The sequence below is a fragment of the Helianthus annuus genome, chromosome 1 (assembly GCF_002127325.2).
Source record: "Helianthus annuus cultivar XRQ/B chromosome 1, HanXRQr2.0-SUNRISE, whole genome shotgun sequence".
Lineage (NCBI taxonomy): Eukaryota > Viridiplantae > Streptophyta > Magnoliopsida > Asterales > Asteraceae > Helianthus > Helianthus annuus.
The window spans coordinates 133,391,202-133,412,216 of NC_035433.2; the positions used below are offsets into that span (position 1 = coordinate 133,391,202).

At 32.4% G+C, this 21,015-nt stretch overlaps 2 protein-coding genes across 2 annotated transcripts; both read left to right on the plus strand.

Annotated features, from left to right (window-relative positions):
• Positions 1-5,672: 5,672 nt before the first annotated feature.
• On the plus strand, positions 5,673-20,484 carry LOC110878858 (CEN-like protein 2). The gene is made up of 5 exons (XM_022127241.2): positions 5,673-5,916; positions 6,153-6,214; positions 10,916-10,956; positions 20,030-20,081; positions 20,170-20,484. The coding sequence occupies exons 1-5, from the start codon at positions 5,710-5,712 to the stop codon at positions 20,333-20,335; spliced, it is 528 nt and encodes a 175-aa protein (XP_021982933.1). The 5' UTR covers positions 5,673-5,709; the 3' UTR covers positions 20,336-20,484.
• On the plus strand, positions 17,286-17,519 carry LOC110934317 (COP9 signalosome complex subunit 5b-like; the record flags this gene model as incomplete). The annotated part of the gene is made up of 1 exon (XM_022177457.1): positions 17,286-17,519. A coding segment is annotated over one exon (219 nt), but the record flags the coding sequence as incomplete, so codon positions are not given.
• Positions 20,485-21,015: the final 531 nt, after the last annotated feature.

The window sequence follows — 21,015 nt, forward strand, 5'->3', positions numbered from 1 at the left end:
CCTCCCACATACAACTTGTATGTGGCAGCAACACTAGACTGGGGGGACTTGAAGGGGTATGGTCCCAGATCTCGCGTCAGCATCGACCGCGAGTGACCATTACCCTTATCAAAACCCTCACCAGCTAACAACCTACTTGTGCCCATGCGAGAACGCGTCGACACAAGGGTTGAATCCAATCTATCTAGTGATGAAGGAGGACTTACATGGAACATGAGAACGGTAGGGTGATGCGACATAGCATCACATCTGATGTATGAAAACGGAAGTATTCACAGCGATGCGGCCTCGCACCGCGTCCAGTGAACACTTCTATCAATACAAGGAAGTTGGATAACAGCAACAGTCACCACGGGCGATGATGCGGCCAACACCGCATCTCGCGTATTTCTTGATCACAAGCAAGAGACGCGATAACATCATATGTTACCACAGGCAGCGATGCGGCTAGCACCGCATCCTATACGCTCAACAAGTGGGACTGACACCACAGTGCAAGTGGAACCAATGGCAGTCACCTGTCAGGTCTACGTAAGGGACAGACTGACGTGGCGTCGTCTCCCCGGCCGACATGTCTGACACACCTGCAAAGGTGCAGCATGCCGTCAGTCTATCCTTCCACATCCTCCTTCACTCCTCGGCTATAAATACCAACCCCAAACCAGGTTTGAGGTATCTCTTCACAACTCTCTCACCACTACTACTATCTTACTTTGCTTCCCAAGCAAACTACTGATTCTCACGCCGGAGAGTGGTAACAAGGAGCACCCCCCACCCCATCCTCCTTGTTACGAGTCACGGTTTGTTTCCTTGTGCAGGAGATCAACCCACCGGTGATCCAGCCAGCGATCCTCGAAAGGAAGGGATTAACCCTTCTTGACGAGACCAGTGAGTTAACCCTGCCTGGTTAACCATTGTTTCATCAGTAGCAAATACCTATTTCTGTAGTAGTGTTTTTCTATTTATACCATCTGCATCCCAAACTTACACTTCATCAGTTGCATCTTCTAAACTGTTGCACTTTATCTCTTTAACTTTCATGTCCTTCACACTTAGTAAACAATTAATAATAACGGTTTTATAATAAGGTTTGTTAGTTTGTTAGAAGTTTGTTACATGAATTATATTTATTTTATACTATTTCCGAACCTTTTTCAACGAACTTTGAGTTATTTGAACATATTGCATCATATCTGAATCACATATAAGGCTCAAATCGCTACGCAATATGAAGGTTGTTTATATCAAAGGGATTAAGTATGCTCCTTTATGGGAACATCTCTAGAAGTTCACTCTCTAAAGTCACCATAAGCCAACGCTTAAGCACAAAAAGATCGAACATCCGAAGAAAAAAAAAAGAAATATAAACAAGATGAATAAATATATTCCACTTGTTTTCTCAATTTGGTGATGAACATAAATTTTTAAGATTATATGTTTTAGGCATTATATCTTTTGGACATCATAAAATTATGTTGTGTGCAGTTTATTTCAATCATAGGTGGCCACAGTTTGGTTTCAAATATTTTGAAATCATAGCGAACGATTTGATTTACGGTTTATACAAAACCAACTGTATAAAACCGAACTTGACTATAAGAATTTTTTATGCTTTTTAGTAAATATTTCATATTCTATATATAACTAGGATTACGACCCGCCGCAATGCAGCGGGGATTCTTTAGTTATATACTAAGTCGGTCTAGGACCCGTACATTATGTTAACCCTGTCAAACGGGGAAAAATAGACGATGTAAAACGTTCTCCCATACACGCATGTTGTTAAACGTGTCAAACAGGGAAAAAATAGACGATGTAAAAACGTTCACCCACACACGCACGTTGCGTCGTGTTAACTCGCAAAATTTAGAACGAAACGTAAAAACGTGAAGCCAAAGACGCACGCTGTGATGTGTTATGTCACAAAATTTAGAACCAAGCATAAAGCGCAAAATTTGCGGAAAATGAAAACTATAAAGGAACAAAGTTAAAGTTGAAAGTAAAAAAAGTTATGAAGATAGATTGCAAAAGATAAAAAGTTTTGGGTTAAAAGTAATTTATGAAATACTTTTGGGTGAAAAGTAAAAAAAAATCATTTTTTTTTGGAAAACCCCTAAAGCAAGCGTTACGACAACCATATGCATAAGCATTTTTTCTTTGAAAAACCCACAAAGCACACCCCGCGTTGCAGCGGGGCGTAAAACGGTGTCAAATAGTACTAATGTCACACAACCGTCATCGACCACCAACACTGAGTTGACCTAGGATATGCGTGTTGCGATTAACCTGTCAAACATGGAAAAATAGAGGCAAAAACGTTGAACCACACATGCACGTTGCGTCGTATTAACTCGAAAAATTTAGAACTATACGTAAAAGAAAATTGCAAAAGATGAAAAGTATAAGTGACAAAAGTTGTGAAGTTAAATTGCAAATGATGAAAAGTTTTAGGTTAAAGTTAAAAAAAACAAATTATATAGGGTTAAAATTGTAAAAGATACAAACATTTAGGTTAAAACTAATTTTTTGAATAATGTGCAAAGCATAATGTACAAGTCCTTATGCATACAAAATTTCCTAATTTATATAGGTTTTAATTTAATTTAATTGTTTTGTAATTATATTAATTAATGTAATGGATGACCCAACAGGATGTATATGAGAGAAAAGTGGGCTAAGTCATTTTCAAATTCTTACATTTTAGTACTCGACAGTCGACCATCATCTATTAGTTTTTTAAATTTCAAATTTTCAAACCATAAAAAAGTAAAGAGCATCCAACACCTTTCTTTGATGTTTCTGGACATTTATTTTGATGTATTTGGACTCCCTTTTTGAGGTATTTGTATAGCTGGTTATTTTAGACGACTAGTTTTAAGCATGGTTGTAAAATAAGGTCTCTAAAGCGGAGTACTCTCCGAGTAGTCGCTACAAGGTAGGCTACCAATGCGACTTTCTTCAACTCCGCCTAATTACTCGGAATCGATCAAAAGCGGTCAACCTCGGCCAGAATCGGATCTAGTATATCAACTCGGGCCGACTTTGACTTAAAAAAATAAATAATATTATCTATATTATCATATTAAAGAAAGAATATCATTTTCACGTATTTCGTTATAAATATTAGTAAATTTATGTTATTTGACATATTTATTTTCGAAAACTAATTTCTTTATAATTTAACATGTTCGAGTACTTTCCGTCTATGCCGAATACTCTCATCTCAACTCCCCGGTCAACCGACTAGGAGCGCCTAACGACTTTTGCAACCATAGTATTAATCATCTTTTTATAATTTTGGAATGCTTTTATGACATTCTGGATTGTGGACAACTTGTTTTACAATTTTTTTTTTCTCGTAAATTTGTTTGATAACTTTTTAAATCTGCAAATACTCAACTTCACTTATACATATAATATCTTATTTTAGACATCTTATATAAAGGCCAAATGAGTCAAAACCTTGAACTAAACCGGAACCAAACTGTTATGAGCATTTTAGTTTGGTTTGGTTTGAGAGTCAATGGTTTGGTTTACGATTTGACCTATAAATCGTAAAAAGCAGACCGTAAATACCCCTAATTTCAATTAAAAATGCTTGAAATAGAATAATATGCAAAGTTTTGGGAACTGAATTATAACTTGCAATTATGTTTTATTACAAAAATATGCAAAGTTTTGGGAATTGAATTATAACTTGCAATTATCTTTTATTACAAAAAAATTATAATAAATTGAATAATATTTTATAATCAACATTATTGATTACAAAAAAAAATTATAATAAATTGAGTAATATTTTATAATCAACTTTATTGATGAATTACTACGGCGCTCTCAAAAATAATATTTAACAATAATTTGAAAAGTACAATCCATCCGTAGAAACCAAAATGAACAGTTGAAAATGCATCATCTCTAAAATTGTGGTAATTGAGGCTTCTTAATGCATAAAATATTATAAAAAATTGTCCGTAATCCGTGTCTTATATCCCTAAACCGTTAATAATCTGTAGTTTGGAATTGGTAATAAAAACTATTGAAATCGGATGTGATCCAAACTCCTGTTGTCAGTAAGCTTGCTAAATCGTCTAAAAATTAGCAATTAAGCTTCTATGACGGTTGATTTTCGTTGATGATATATGGGTTATAACGTACGCATGTGGAGAGCTAGAAACGAATTTATTTTGCCAACAAGCGTCAATTCCAAGACAGATGAGGACATCAAATCGACGGACAACCTATGGATGAAGAATATATATCTAAATGGCGTAATATTTTTGCCAACAAGTGTCATTTTCAAGACTGATGAGGACATCAAATTGACGGGCTACCTATGGGTGAAGAATATATCTAAATGACGTAATTTAGGGTGGATAGATAGGTGTATGTTTAATTTAGATTTTGATCGTGTATTGTAATGATGTTTTTTGTAGTAGCTTCTTGCTAGATGTTTTCCTTTTCTTTAATAAAATTGTGGCCATTCCAAAAAGAACGTGTGCGGATAGCAGTGAAGTCTTTGTTTCTAATAGGGGTGTAAACGTGTCAAGCGGCTCGTGAACTACCCGAGATCAATTCGCCCAAAGCTCAAATCATGCCAACTTTAAACGAACTTGAGCTCAAGCCTAAAAAATAAGTGTGTATATATAAAATTACTAAAATACTAAATAATATACATTATGTTATGTATGCATATATATACAATTAAAAATGTATATAAATTAAATAATAAACGAGACGAGATCTTGAGCTTGAAGACTACTCACAGGCCGAACTTGAGTTAATTTAAAAAAATAGAGCTCAAAACAAGTTAAGCTTTAGCTTAGACAAGTTGATTAGGCTCGACTTGACCCGAGTCGTTGAAACCTGGACCCTTGTTTCTATATATACCTTTGTATTCAATCATTATTATACAATGAACTTTCTAAACTAGGAATGTGTTACTTTTTTTATCTATATCGTTTCGGTATGTTAGGCTGGTGGGTATGGTGACGGAGGGAAGCCGGCGACGGGATGAAGACGGAGGGGGTGGCGTGAGAGGACTGGCGTCGCCGGGGGGAGGCCCACCTATTTGGTCCGTCGCAAACGGCACAACTCGGACGGGGAGGACGGAACGGAGGGGGACGGAGGGGGGCGGCGTGGGAGGACGGTGGTGACGTGGCGACGCCGGGTAAAGACGGGAACCATACCGAGCAGCCTTATATTTTTGGGGGTCATATATGTATTTTAATTTTAGAATGGCTTCGATTAGGGTTTTAATAAGTCTATTCATGTAAACTGGAATTAATATAATAATAGAGTTAAATAAATCAAAACAAATTAATACATTGCCAACCAATAAAGTTAAATAAAAGTCATAAAATTAGCTTACCTTATTGATGAGATGATTTTATTAAGAATCATGCACTTTTTGCATATTATAAGATATGCTATTTTGTATCTATCTTTTTCAAATGTAACAAAGTTCTAGACCAAAAAAAATAATTTTCCCTCTCTTATAAATAATTTAATAAAACACCAATCATTTATCCGATTCTATGTATGACAATTAAAAAATGACGAAGATTAATATGGAGGGAGAGAAAGTGGTCTCTCTGCATGAACCCTACAAATTAATATATATATGACCATGCCACATTGATTTCTTACCACAACTCTAGTGACCAAAAAACACATTCGGTCACAAATAAAAACCTTCCGGTTTAACAAATGGCAAGACTAACATCAGATCATCCTCTGGTGATTGGGCGGATCGTCGGCGATGTTGTCGATAGCTTCGTTCCAAGCGTGAATATGTGTGTAAAATACAACTCATCAAACCAAGTGTACAATGGTCATGAACTGTTTCCTTCTTCTGTCACTGTTAAACCTAGGGTTGATGTTCATGGTGGTGACATGAGGTCCTTCTTTACACTGGTACACCATCTTCTACTTTTTAATTCAATATTTATTTGTGAAAATTTGCATTTAAGTTACCAATGTTTATTTTGTAAAAAAAAAAAAAAAAAAAAAAAAAAAAAAAAAAACGGTCAAAGGACATCTCAAAGATGTCCTTGATTCCAAATGTGGTAACAAACCTAAAAATTAATAATTTGATCCTTCTAATGGGGTAATTAGGAATCTTATCTAGCAAATATGTTTTTTTTTTTCAGATAATGACAGATCCAGATGTTCCTGGTCCTAGTGATCCATATCTCAGGGAGCATTTACACTGGTAATAATAATAACAATAATATTTTTATTGTTGTCATATATTATATTATTATTTAAATAACCAATATTTTTTATGTTTTTAAACGAACAAATCAAGTATTTTGTAATATTACAATTTTTATTGGTTTATTTTATCATGCTCAAATTTCCCTGAAACCCTAATGGTAATTACAGTCACAAAAAAAAGGTGTACGTTATTAGTGGGTGTTCAGACTTCATGTTTCTTGTGTAAATGCTGAAATGATATCATGAATTTTTGTACTTCACATAAACATGTGGAAAATAATTATTAGCACATGTCTTAATTCATTTCCTACATAAAAATTTACAAGAACTTTTTAACTATTTCGAAATGACAGGTTTGGTTATCACCAGTTTCCAACCTCTAACAATAGTAATCATTGACACTAATAGACATTACAGTATGTTAAAGGTTTATGAAATAACTAAAATACTCTTGTTAAACAATTTAAGAAAATATAAATAAATTTTAAACAAATAAAAAATCTACTAAAAACCCAAATCTCTTTCCTCCCCCAACTCATCGTCTTCGTTGTGCATGGCCATCGACACACACTCTCAATGACGGTCCATGTAACTTACCTAAATGTGTGCAAATTTGTTAACTCATTCACGACCCGTTTAACAAGTTAACAACTTGATAACAATTTGCCAACCTCTTTTGACTTGTCAACCCCTTTGATTGATCATTTTTTTTAAAGACAAACCGGATCTACATGACTCTAAATATGTACGGGTTTAATTTGATATAGTTATCACAAATAAAATAAATATATGGTCCGTGTTTAAGTTTAATAATTTTGAGTTTTTTACTAAACTAGTGTTGGTGGAAAAAATATTTACCAGAATAGTGTTGCTTTTAAACTATTTAACAAAATGGTGTTTCCATCCATTTTCTATTCATTTTTTTAATCTAACATATTATACTCTTCTTTCACTAGAACACGTATTATTTATCCTATAGTTTTATTCTCTTTTAGTCATTTATCATATATTGTTTTTCCTTTGCAATACATCTGATCAACGTCGCTAATTTGTTCATAAATCTTAATCATGAAGATTTGAACATACATCTGCACTACTTTTGCACATACGTGATCTTCGTCGCATTTGTATTATTACTATTTTATGTTAATTATTATGTCAGTCGTTGAGGGTGTATCTGGTCGTCTTTTGTCGTGAAATTACCCTGGACAGCTAGCCTTTTATTTTGTTAGCCGTTCATAAAATTTCATTAAAAAAGTTCAATGCAAATTCAGTATTGAAGACGAAGCACCTTAAGATGAAATCAAAAAGACAACTACATATATGTGTTCGAAACATTGTTGTATGCAGAAAAAATCACAAAGACAACAATTTGCATTGAACTTTTTTAATGAAATTCTATTATGCACAAAGATAAGATGATGCGGAAAAGAAAATATAGATTCGGAAAAGACAAGATGATGCGGAAAAGAAAATATAGATTCTTTCAATTTTTCTTCATAATCCAATTTTTTCAAAACTACAATTACCCAAAAATGTCCACATTTTAGTATATCGTAAAAGTCGATTCTAGTTCAATCAATGAGTTGATTGAAGGAAAAATAAAAGTAAGAAATATTAGATTGATTAAATAATATGTATAAACAAAAGTATACTAAAGACTGAAAAAATATATTAATGTATTGATTCAATTAAAAAGTAAAAGAAAAGTATAATATGTTGCTTAAAAAATAAATATAAATACAAAATGAAGGGAAAACACCATTTTGATAAATAGTTTGAAAGCAACACCATTTTAGTAAATATTTTTCCCACCAACACTAGTTTGGAAAAACTCATTAATTTTCTCACTAATCAATTAATCATTTTACCCGCCGAAACACCACTAGTATTACACATATATGCATTGCTCACATGTTAATGTGTTGCAATACGAAATTTATGTATATTCACAGGAGAGTAAATTTAATATGAAATATATAATATACTATGTTAGAACCTCGTGTAATACATGGGTTGAATAAATGTAATTTTATATACCAAATAATAAAACAATATACCTTTAAAAATCTCGTTTATTACGTAGGAAATAAATGTAATTTTATATATTAAATAATAAAAAAATATATCTTTAAGAATCCCGTGTATTATACGGGTTGAGTAAATTTAATTTTCTATATTAAATAAAGAAAAAGTTACATTTTTAAGAACCTCATGTATTTTATGGGTTGAGCACATGTAATTTTATATACCAATCAATAAAAAGTTATATCTTGTTATATCTTTATATACCATGTGTATTATACGAATTGAATAAATCTAATTTAGATAGCACATAATAAAAAAGTTATATTTTTAGAAATCTGGTGTATTATACGAGTTGTACTATTGTAATTTTTTATAGTAAATAATAAAAATATTATATCTTTAAAAAACCTCATTTATTACACGGGTGAATGAATCTAATAAAAAGTTATATCTTTAAAAAAAACTAACGGATATACAAGATATATGATGGATTAGGTGATTGTGGTGATGGATCTTATAAATGTCACGTAAACATAGTGAATACCGTATTTGAGTTGAAAGTTGAACACGAAAATAAAATTGTAAAACCAATAAACATAGATTAATGTTTTTGTTTACCCCTTATAAACATTTTTTAAAATAGGTTTTACCTTAACTACTTTAGTTTAATAAAATAAATAAAGCATTTACATTATATTAGTGTACGTCTTTTGTTAATTTCAGAATACATAATTTTGAAATATAATAATATTTCAAAAATATTATATTATCTCCTATACGGATTGTTTAAAGTTATATTAAATAAAATTTTATAATTATCTTTTAATTAAGATCCCCCGAACTTTTCGCTCAGTAGTGTTATATATATGGTTTTCATATAGAAATTTTTGGGTATATATGTTTTCGACCCCCGGTTATATAATTTTTTTTTGTATATACGTTTTCGACCCCCTCGTCATTCAGGTCAAGCTTCGCCACTGTATATAGTATAGGTATAGATGATCTTCTTTACAACAATAATATTATTTTATATATTATCTTATACAATATTATTTTTTATCATACAAAAAATATATATTTAAGCTATACTACGTATTTATCTATTTATTTATATATTTTTTTGAACTATCATTAGAGATTATCATACACTCATAATTTAAAGTAAAAAATAAGTATTTAACAACCTATTTTATTAATTTTATAAATAATAAATAATTATTGATCATAAAAAGATTTTAATCCTATACGAATTATTTAAATTTATATTAAATTTAATTTTATAATTATCTTTTAATTAATATTAATAGATGGCTTCAATGAATGATATATGTCCTCTTATTGTTTTCTTTTATTATATAGTATAGACATTTTTCCATAAGGCAACTTGGTGATTATATTTGTACATTTATATTTGTATTTTATATATTCTACTGTTAAATATCATTCCAATCACTAAAAGATTATTTGTGAAATTTGTTTGTTAAATAAGAAGAATCTAATTCCGAAATTTTAAATAGTATGTGAAATTTGTTTGTTAAATAAGAAGAATCTAATACCGAAATTTTAAATAGTATGAGAAATATATATATTTGATTTCACTTTTAGTGATAACTTGGTTTTAATTATATTTGATTTCACTTCTAATGACAACTTAGTTTTTTAACCCAACATATAAATATTATATATACTTATATTATTTGTTTCTATATAATTGTAAGCTAAAATAATTTATTTTCTAAGGCTATACGGTGGATTTATCACGCTAATAAGCAAGAGACTTTGTTGTTAACTTGAATGATATTGAATAAAGCACCCTTTAAAACTCTTCTTAACTATATTATTAAAAAGAAAAAGAAAGTAATCAAGAAAGAAATCTGATTGGTTTATGACGGAGACCATGTATGGCACCCCCTTTGGCATTGGCGAGGTGGTATTGGGGGCACACAAAGTTGAGGTGGCCGGGGGCGTTGCCCACACCATCCAGCCTAACTGTTGCGAGCAATTAGCATTTATTTTGTTTACATAATTAAATGATAATTTTCAACCAGTTCATCTCTATTATCATATTGAGATGCACAATATAACTTTGTATGCTGTTTTATTTTTATGTATCGTCAAACACATTTTAGAATATATGATCTTGACTTACCTTTTAAGAATTTAGTTTATTATTTTGTAATTTCACATGTTTTAAACACTATATAGAAGAAAAAAAAATTCTCTTGGTATAAGTAAATACTTGCATACAGAAAAAAACACATTACACACATGTGTATGTATGTATGTATGTATGTATGTATGTATGTATGTATGTATGTATGTATGTATGTATGTATGTATGTATGTATGTATGTATGTATGTATGTATGTATGTATGTATGTATGTATGTATGTATGTATGTATGTATGTATGTATATGTACACGTACCATATAGTGATTGAAGGTTGTTTCAAACTGAAAATCTAATAACTTCCTAGATATGGTAAAGAAGTACCGGAGCTAAAAGTTGATAACTAACCAAAAAATATATGTTGCATGTATAACATTTTTATTTTTATCAAGTATAAATACCAATGAAATATTAAATATAAATAAATTGGTATATTGTCAAGATTACCCTTAACAATGAATTGACACTTGTCTTCTCTTTGTTTCTTTCTTTTACAGGATAGTTACTGATATCCCAGGCACCACTGACTCCTCTTTTGGTATATTCTTCCTTTTCATCAATCAAACATCCACTTTTACTGTTTTTCATTGATTATCAACATGCATCATAAATATAATAAAAACATATGACAAAAATTAAATAATATATTCATAAAATTATATATTATCAATTTCTAATACATGTAGGCAATACCATGTTGTATTTTGTGCTTTAGATGAGTTTTGTGTTGGTTGATGTTGTACAATTTTAAATAGTGTTTGTACATGATTTTTGCTTGTCTATTGTTAAATATATAATAAACAAGTATAAATTTAGCATAATATACAAATTAGACATATAATAAAAAAAAGTACAAATTTAGCATAAGTAAAATATGATGCTTAGAATTATTAAGACTACATTGACTTTTTTAATATCTTTATAACTTTTAAAATACGATACTTTTATAAAATCCGAGTATATAGTTGTGATGCATCTATTATTATCAACGTTTCGATTAAAAAAATTCGAAACCGGGTTGTGAGAAGTAAAATGGCTTTTCATTGAAAAACAACGAACCAAAAATGTTTTGGGCATGTTACGACTACATTCTTTGGGTTTCCATTCCCTCTGCTATAGCGAGTATACCGATACTAATCAAGTATCTACCCGCTGCAACGTGCGGGTCAGCTTCACAATATTGTAACATTTGCTATATCTTTATTTCATGCATTCATCACTTGTACCACATGTTTTTTTCTCTATTAGACCCTCACTATTTAGAAACTGTTTTGTTTATATTAATAAGTTGCATGCATCCATTTATATATTATTAATTGGTAACATTGTTAGGCATTAAAACTTGTATTTTTAGCTTATAAAGTTAGACATTGCTTTATGATAAAACCAGGTACTATAGTATTTATTTATATACATACTATTAATTGGTAACATTGTTAGGCATTAAAACTTGTATTTTTAGCTTAAAAATTTGGACATTGCTTTATGATAAAAACCATGTTCTATATTATTTATTTATTCATATACTATTAATTGGTAACATTGTTAGGTAGGGATGAGCACGGTACCCGTTCGGTACCGGTACTGAAAAATGAGAAAAGTGGGTACCGGTACCGAATACACCGGGCGTAACATGGAGCTCATGTATAATGTTCAGGGGCTGTTTGGTAACTTTTGAATGATTAAGTGATAAATCAGTAAGGGAGGTCTGAACTATTAAATGCTTAAGCAGTATGAGGTCTGAATTATTAAGAGACAGTATAATGCTTAACCGTTCAAAGACAAATGTCTGACCAATTCAGATTAGAGGTCTTAACCATTGAGACTCAGTATAATAATTAATCATTCAGATGCAAATGTCTGAACCATTCAGATGCAAATGTCTGAAACATTCAGACATTTACTCATGAAACAAACAGTATGAATCATTAGTGTTGAACCAGTAAGAGGTCTGAACCATTCAGACCCTGATTAAGAGGTAAATAAACAGCTCCTTAATTATTAACTAATCCATGCCGGCTGAATTTGTAAGCCCCGCCCGCAACGCGGCGGGGTCTTACATCTAGTTTAACATGAATTATATTCAATATACCGGTTGGGTGAAGTTAAAAAAATATGGTTATGTAGAGTGAGTTGATCTAGCTTAAAACTTTAGGGTTATTCTAAAAAAATTTATCGGGGGTATCTTTTGTATAAAAGCAAAAAAAAATTACACTATGTAGACGGAATTGAGGGGTATTTTACAATACGGAAGCCCGTGCTACCCCTGCTTGTACACTACCTCCGTCCTGGTTATGCCATAACAATCAACCACGACCCAAGGTCTCTAAGGGAAACGTCCACAACAACAAACTACAACTCTTATCCTAGCCATGTTACAAAGTCTTGTAGCCAGTGGCGAAGCTTGACCCAAACGATGAGGGGTCGAAAACATATATATACCAAAAAATTTCTATAGAACCAGGCGCTCATCCCCGCCCTTTCTATACTTTGCCAATTGTAGCCATGTTGCCCAACAGATAGTTGCTGCAATTCCTAATATTTCGAAACTATTTAGAAACCTAATTTGAATTTGATTCAAACTTTAGTTTTTTTCTAGTATAATCTGTAATAAACACCCATAGTTCATTCATGTGGTAAGAGAATGGTGAACCCACAAACGTACTTACGTTTCATATCATCATCTATTTTTATATCATAAAAATAAATATAATATGATTAACAATAAAATATATTACATACTATAATTAAATGATGTATAGTATATTAAAATATTATATAATAATTAACTCAACAAAATTAGAAAGACAATAAATTAAACATTTATATAATTAAACATTTATATAAATTAAACAGTAAAACTCTTTTCAGCTTGTTGGCCGGTTGGTGGATTTCGAATTCAACCCGAACACGATTCATAATTCATGCAAATAAATAACAACCCTGAGCCACACACAACTATAATCACGTGGGTTGAACACAACCCATTTTAATTTAAAGAGTTAAATGTCATTTTAGTCCTTGTGGTTTGGAATATTTGTTCCTGTGGTTTAGGAGGCCATTTGTCAGTTTAGTCTAAAAGTTTCATTTTTCGCATTTGGGTCCAAAGGGTTTCACTGTTGCCATTTTAGTCTGCTGGGTTAACTTCATCCATTATTTCTGTTAACGAGAAGTGCGATTCGGTCATTTTATATGACCGAATTGTCTTTCTAGTTAACAGAAATACATATAAAATGACCGAATTGCCCTTCTGGTTAACAGAAAAAATGGATGAAGTTAACCCAGTGGACTAAAATGACAATGGTGAAACCTTTTTGGATCCACAAAAGAAAAATGAAACATTTGGACTAAACGGACAAAATAGCACAAACCACAAGGCCTAAAATGGCATTTAACTCTAATTTAAATCACTAACTTTAATAGGTGTTCTCAGAGGTAAATTGTTATATCCCGCTAGATATAGGTATTTAAAAGTAGGTTTGTTGTTAAAGAAAAACCAAGATGACCCCGAACGTTTCTCACGTCACGTGAACGTGAAAAATTCAAAGTTCAAGTACATTCATGTCAAGTACTATTTATTGTACTAACAATAGAAATTGCTACATAATTTAAACAAGAAAGTATCTATTGATTTACTTATATGTTAGTATGTCTTTACACAAATAAGTTCTTTCATTTGTGCTCATAAAATACGTATAGCTATTTCATGTAATATTAATTAAAAGATCTATCTTTAAATGATTTAATTATCTTAAACCAGTTTACGTTTGAGAAGATTTTTGTAGGTTACCTTTTTATGATTATAATGGAGTGAAAAAATTATTTGATAAACGCAAAAATTGTTTTGAAACATTTTAAGACCTAACCACTTAAACAAGTACGTTCTATTATTACAAATATTTTGTTGAATACCCTTTATACCATAGTGATATATTCAACTCAATCAACATAACATGACTAGGATTTTTATTTTTTTCTAGATTACAACACATACCACGCCTAAAAGGCTAAATTGCTCATCAAGCTGGTATATATACCAGTTCGTTGTGAAATAAGTAAAACTCGTGACATAAAGGGAAAATAAGTGATGCTTAAAAACGATTTTGTACTAATCGCAAAAGAAGTATGGGCTATGAGTTATACATCGTATGCGTTATATATATTGGTTGACTTTCACAGCCAGAAAAGTATCCAACATTAGGTTTTGAATATTGGAGTTAGAGAGCAGTCACAATGGATCCTTCATATTTATGTGAGTGTAACTTTTATATTTGTGAGAGTGATTATAAATTGTGCGTGAAGGAGAAACAAAAAAGAAAAAGTTACTGTTCGTCAATAAATTTGGAAGAGATATTGTTCACTTCTAAAAATTTTTAATATTTTTTGAAAGTGATTGTGAGTGGAGAAGAGAGAAAAGATGATAAAAGTATAAAAATGTATTTTTTAAATTGAAAAGGAGAAAGAAAATGTATTGTTTTTTAGTGTAATTTTAGAGATAAAGTAAAAGATTTGATTGTGAGTATTCTTACAAAGTTTTGAATATTGAACCATTCATTATAATGTCTCTACAACTAGTTCACTGGTTCAAGCGGCTAGACTAACATTAAAACCAGATAAGTCATAACATATATAGGGTGGGAGTTTGCTACAAAGTCCATTTTTCCAACAAAGTGTAAAAAGTCATAAAACACCATAATGTCAACCATAAAACAGAATCAAAAACCACAAATAACAAAGTGAAGATTACTAGAACGCCATACTTGTGGATTTTGTGTTGTGTTTTCGATGATAAGGCTTTGATTATCGAATGACTAACATTAGTGTGTTTTGTCACGGCTCCCCGACCCACCCTGGACGGAGTCGGGGGACCGCGAGACAGTTCCCGTGGTATTTAATTTATGCGGCAGCGGAAGTCTTTTTATAACAGGATCTTTTATCCGTAAAATATGCTCGTTTAATATATTATACAAAGTTTAAGGGATAAATCCCATAATGTACAATAGTTGATTTCACACAGAAATCTTTATTTTTCAAAACATGTTTTATTCATTTATTTACACTGAGCCACTTCCCTGAGCTTGATAGTGCTTTACTGCACTTTTTCTGGATCACATAGATCACCTGAAACATGTTTGAAAAAGGTTTTGTCAGCGGGAAATACTGAGTGAATCATTCTGTTTTCTAAAACGACCCGTTAGTTATAATTTACAGTATTAAGAGCGATTACAATGTTTCTATCAACCAATTATCAAGAATGGGTATTTGTCACTCGATTCATTTCTGTGACTGTGGTCATACCACTATTGGGTCCCGTTGCCCAAATAGTGACGGTGTACTCACACAGAGTAATAATAACTCACATAGAGTAATATTCACTCACATAGAGTGATAATAACAGTAATGTGCACAATACCCCACATACCAGCTGTAATTTGGTGATTACAAAAACTTAATCCCTGTAACTATAACCTTGAAAATAATTTGAGGTATTGTAATACTTACTCACAAACGGTGAGAAAACAATTTAAAAAGAAGAATGACTCACATTGCAGATTAATGAGCAATAGATATAAGCCTACTGATTAGCCTTGATTACACCTAGTTTAACACAATGCACACACAGGCAGGTTAGTAACTAATACAGCAGTTACGTCAATTCACGAGATTAAACCTTCACAACGATTAATCAGTGTGATACTCGATAATTCAATCGGATTCACAACGAATAACAGAGCATAGTCCGAATTCGAACAGCACTCTAATATTCAAGTCGAAATCACGACGAATAATCAAAGTACAAGCTCAATTGAGCAGCACCCGGACTATCGTTGGATAGTTATAATCGATCGGACGTTGAATCGTAATAGCGATCGAGTTATTACCCTGATTGCGGCAGCGTTTCGATAATTGTGTGTGTGTTGGACTGTGTTGCTTATAACTCGACGTATATTATGAATTTGGACGTCGCAGTAACACCGAAGTTCAAGTGCCACTGCCCCCTATTTATATCTGAAAATTGGACTCCCCCGCGTGTCGCGACAGGGAGACCTGGTCCTGTCGCGTGTCGCGACGGGTAACAATTTAGGGTAGGGTAGGTTCGTGTCCCAGTAGCTTGGATGAGTTGTTAATCAACGAAAATTTTACTTCTCCAGCAAGTTTTGAAGATAAACGTCAATAGGGTTTAACCCCCCCTGAGTTTTAGGGGCCCTGATCCTGATTCCGATTGTAACGAAAATTTTAGGGTTTATGCGGAATTACTTGGGTTTCTTAATTAGGGTTTTCTTATTACCTAATTACCATCCTAATTATGGATTTTCGTGACAGTTGTTACATGTTTTATGTTAATTATCATGTTGTGTTTTATATTCATAGTTCTACGATGGTGTATTTGAAGTTTTTATGGACTGTTAGGGTTTTGATATTGTGTTTTAGTGATCTTCACTCTGTTATTTGTAGGATTTAAGTGTGTTTAATGGCTGAAATTATAGTGTTATATATATAGATTAAAGATCTTGTACATTAATTCAAAAGTGTGAGAAGTGTGAGAAGTGTGAAAAATATTGTGGAGATGACATGCGTCCTCAATCTAAATTAGAGTTAATAGCCAAAATGGTCCCTGATGTTTGCTCATTTTTGCCACTTTAGTCCAAAATCCAAAATTTTTACATCTGGGTCCCTGAGGTTTGCATTTTGTTGCCATTTTAGTCCAAATTTTAAAAACCCCATTTTTTGACTGTTGCAACCAGTCTATTTTGTCCTTTTGTGCAGGGGTATTTTGGTCATTATTAAACAAAATATAAAACCCACGCCAACCCAACCCTACCCCTGACTCTCTCTATCTCCCCCACCCCCCCTTCTGTCTCTCTCTCTCTTCCCTCCTCTTTCTCTCTGCCGGACGCTCAGGCCAAGTTCCAGCAAGAGAAACCATGGCTCAACAACCCTCACTACTTCAAACGGGTCAAAATCTCAGCCCTAGCTTTACTCAAGATGGTGGTTCATGCTCGCTCCGATGGAACCATCGAAGTCATGGGCCTTATGCAGGGGAAGACTGATGGCTCCGGTGGAACCATCGAAGTCAAGAACTGAAACTGGATTGGTGTAAATCCTAGCGGAGAGAAATTTGTGAATTTTTGTGATTGGATTTGGGGATAGAGAGTTGGGAATCTGGATGGAAGCAGAGGTGGTGGTGTGGTGTGGCGGATCTGGTAGTGGTGATGGTATACGTCCGCTGAATTCGATGATGGTGGGTTTGTGGTGGCGGTGGCTGTCACAGAGGTAGCAGGGGTGGGGGTTTGGTTGATTGGATTTGGGGATGATTTAACATGTTCATGATCAAGATAAATCGACGACGAAAAGCCTCCTCATCGCCGGTGACATTTCCTCTCTCCGACGACCTCTCGTCTCTCTGCAATCTGACCGGTAACCTCTCCTCTTTAAAAGATTTATTGTGTTTGTACTGATTGAAAAAAATTGAATGGGGATATTGATGGGAGTTAATGGAATTGGGTTTTATAGGGATGATTGTGAAGATGAAGTGGCGGTGGTTCTGGGAAAGTAGAGTGGTCGGAGATCCTCTGTGTTTCACCGTCTTCATCATCGGCATTATCCTCATCACCTCTGAAGTGTGGATGGCGGCAGATCTATGTAGAGAGAGAGAGAGAGAGAGAACTGAGAGAGAGAGAGAGAGAGAGAGAGTGTGTGTGTATCTGCCATTTTAGTCCGTCTTCATCATCTGCATCTTGTGTTTCACCCTCTTGCTTTAATATATTGATTAATAATTAATAATTAGTTATAATAAAAGTATAATGACCAAAATGCCCCTGAGAAAAAGGACAAAAACCAGGCTTTTTTTTAGAAATCTGACCTGATTTGAAATTTGGACTAAAATGGCAACAAAATGCAAACCTCAGGGACCCAGATGTAAAAATTTTGGATTTTGGACTAAAGTGGCAAAAGTGAGCAAACCTCGGGGACCATTTTGGCTATTAACTCATCTAAATTAATTCAAAAGGGTAAACAAATAATTTTCTCATTGATTCAGTTAATTGATAATCTTCCATAACCGCCACCCTTTAATTTTAGAATACGAATTAATCTACGAATTTGTATTTTTTTTATCGTTCATCAATTATAACATATAGTGTTATAATGTTATATAGTGTTATATTTTCTGGTAGCAGTCTATGATGATGTATTGTGTTATATAGTGTTAGAGTATTATATTTTCTGGTAGCAGGTCTATGATGGATGTATAGTGTTATATAGTGTTATATTTTTTTGGTAGCTGGTCTGCGATGGATGTATATTGTTATATAGTGTTAGATAGCGTTATATGGTGTTTATATGGTATTATAATCGTGTTATAATCGTGTTATATAGTGTTATATATTTCTGGTAGCAGTTACATGTTTCCGGATTTTTAGAATGTCCAGATTTTTAGCAGTTACCTTATTTGAAACATATAAAAAGACGCTATTACCCCTACAATTTTCAAATCAATCCAAATAATTAAAACACAATTTATAATTTGGTCCATATTGATCTCAACCATTAGATCAAAGATCTAATGGTTTTAAATACTTCTTACACTTCAGGCCCTTTTTACACTCACATTACCCTATATATATATATATATATATATATATATATATATATATATATATATATATATATATATATAGAGAGAGAGAGAGAGAGAGAGAGAGGGGTTAGGTTCATTAGTGAACAACCCCTTTGATTGTGAACACTTTTGAACTAATCTTAGCCCCTTGATTATCAATACACAAGTGTAAATCAATGGCTAGGATTTGATTATTAAAATACACTAGTGTATTTTACGATTTGATGATGTAAATCAATAGTCAGGATTTGTTCACTCAGTTCACAAATTAACTAGTGTTCACTCTAAAACCCCACCCTATATATATATACACACACACACACACACACATACACATACATATACATATACAGGCTAAGAGTTGGCTACAAAAACTTAATTTCCTTAAAAGTGTAAAATCATATAAAAGTTAAACTCTACGATTGTAGAAAATTTAAAACAACTATATTGATACGTTGGTCGTATCTTAAAAGGGTCATTCTATTCTCACACCCCTAAAATTTTTCCTCACATCCTTTTCTCTTTATATCTCTCTATACATATCTATGTATATATAGAGAGATAGAGAGAATGAGTGTGTCAATATCAATACCCTTTTTCTCTATCTCTCTCTCTATACATATATATGTATATATAAAGAGATAGAGGGAATGAATGTATGAATATCAATACGCTTTTCTCTAAAATATTTGTTTATAAAACAAAATAATGAATAGACCTTTCTTGAGAGGATATATTCCACTCAAGTCAGTTGGTTTAAAAATCAAAATTTGAGAACCAAAACCAGAATTCGGTTCAGACATTTCAAAATTTTGAAATCCAAATTCGAATTCGAAATTCATTTTTCAAGCCTAATTAACAATAACAGTAACACCCCATACTCGAACTCAAAATATCTACATTATCCTAACATTTTTCATCCAATTCAAAAATAAGAACACCACAAAAGAATATTGACACATATATGGTTGGATTTTGTTGTTTTCTGTAGGAAAAGAGAGAATGCGCTATGAGATGCCGAGGCCAAACATCGGCATTCATAGGTACTTGTTCACATCTCTTGTTTTCTTTAACATCATGTGTATCGATCATTGACGCCTTTAACCTAACCAGTCCATTGGTGTACTATAGATATGTGTTTCTCCTTTTCAAGCAAAAGGGAAGACAGACCGTGAGCTGCCCATCTTCAAGAGACCGATTCAACACTAGAGCCTTTGCTCGTGAAAATGATTTGGGTTTACCAGTTACTGCTATTTTCTTCAATTGTCAACGAGAAACTGCTGCCAGAAGACGGTAGTTAATTATTGTTGAAATCAAATAATAAATTAATCACGAAATAAATAATCGAGGAGGCCAATGTAACTCCTTGCAACTTTGTAGTTCCATCTAAATAAGCACAATATAAATTGGTTGTATGGTATTTTCAAGTGATCAAACAAGTTCTTCAAAAATCGCAAGCATAAAAATGTTATTGCATAATAGTCGTTGTATTTGTAAAAATAAACCACAAAGAAGAAGTTGACCTAACCCAATTATGAGTTAGTAACCCAAATTATGAGTTATGACCTAAGAGTTATAAAAACTCGACCCATATGATCAGGGACAACAGATTTACGATCAACTAAAAGTGGTCACAAAATGTAACATTTGAAATTTAAAAAAAATAGGTGTCATAGTAATTGGATTAAATCAATGAATAACAAGAAAAACAAAAGAAACACAGTTTTGAACAAACTTGATCGACTCTTTTATTGATTTATGAGAAAACATAAATCAATCTTACCTATTACATAAGCATCGACATTATATATGCCCATAAACCTAAACATAATTAAACTCAAACACCAATTTACTAGATAAACCAAACTGACCCATTTGAATTTCGTACTAACCCAGTCTGCTGAGTCAGTTTAAATAAACAAATTAATTAATTAAAACTTACTAATTAACTGCTTAAACTATAGGACTTATAAAGAC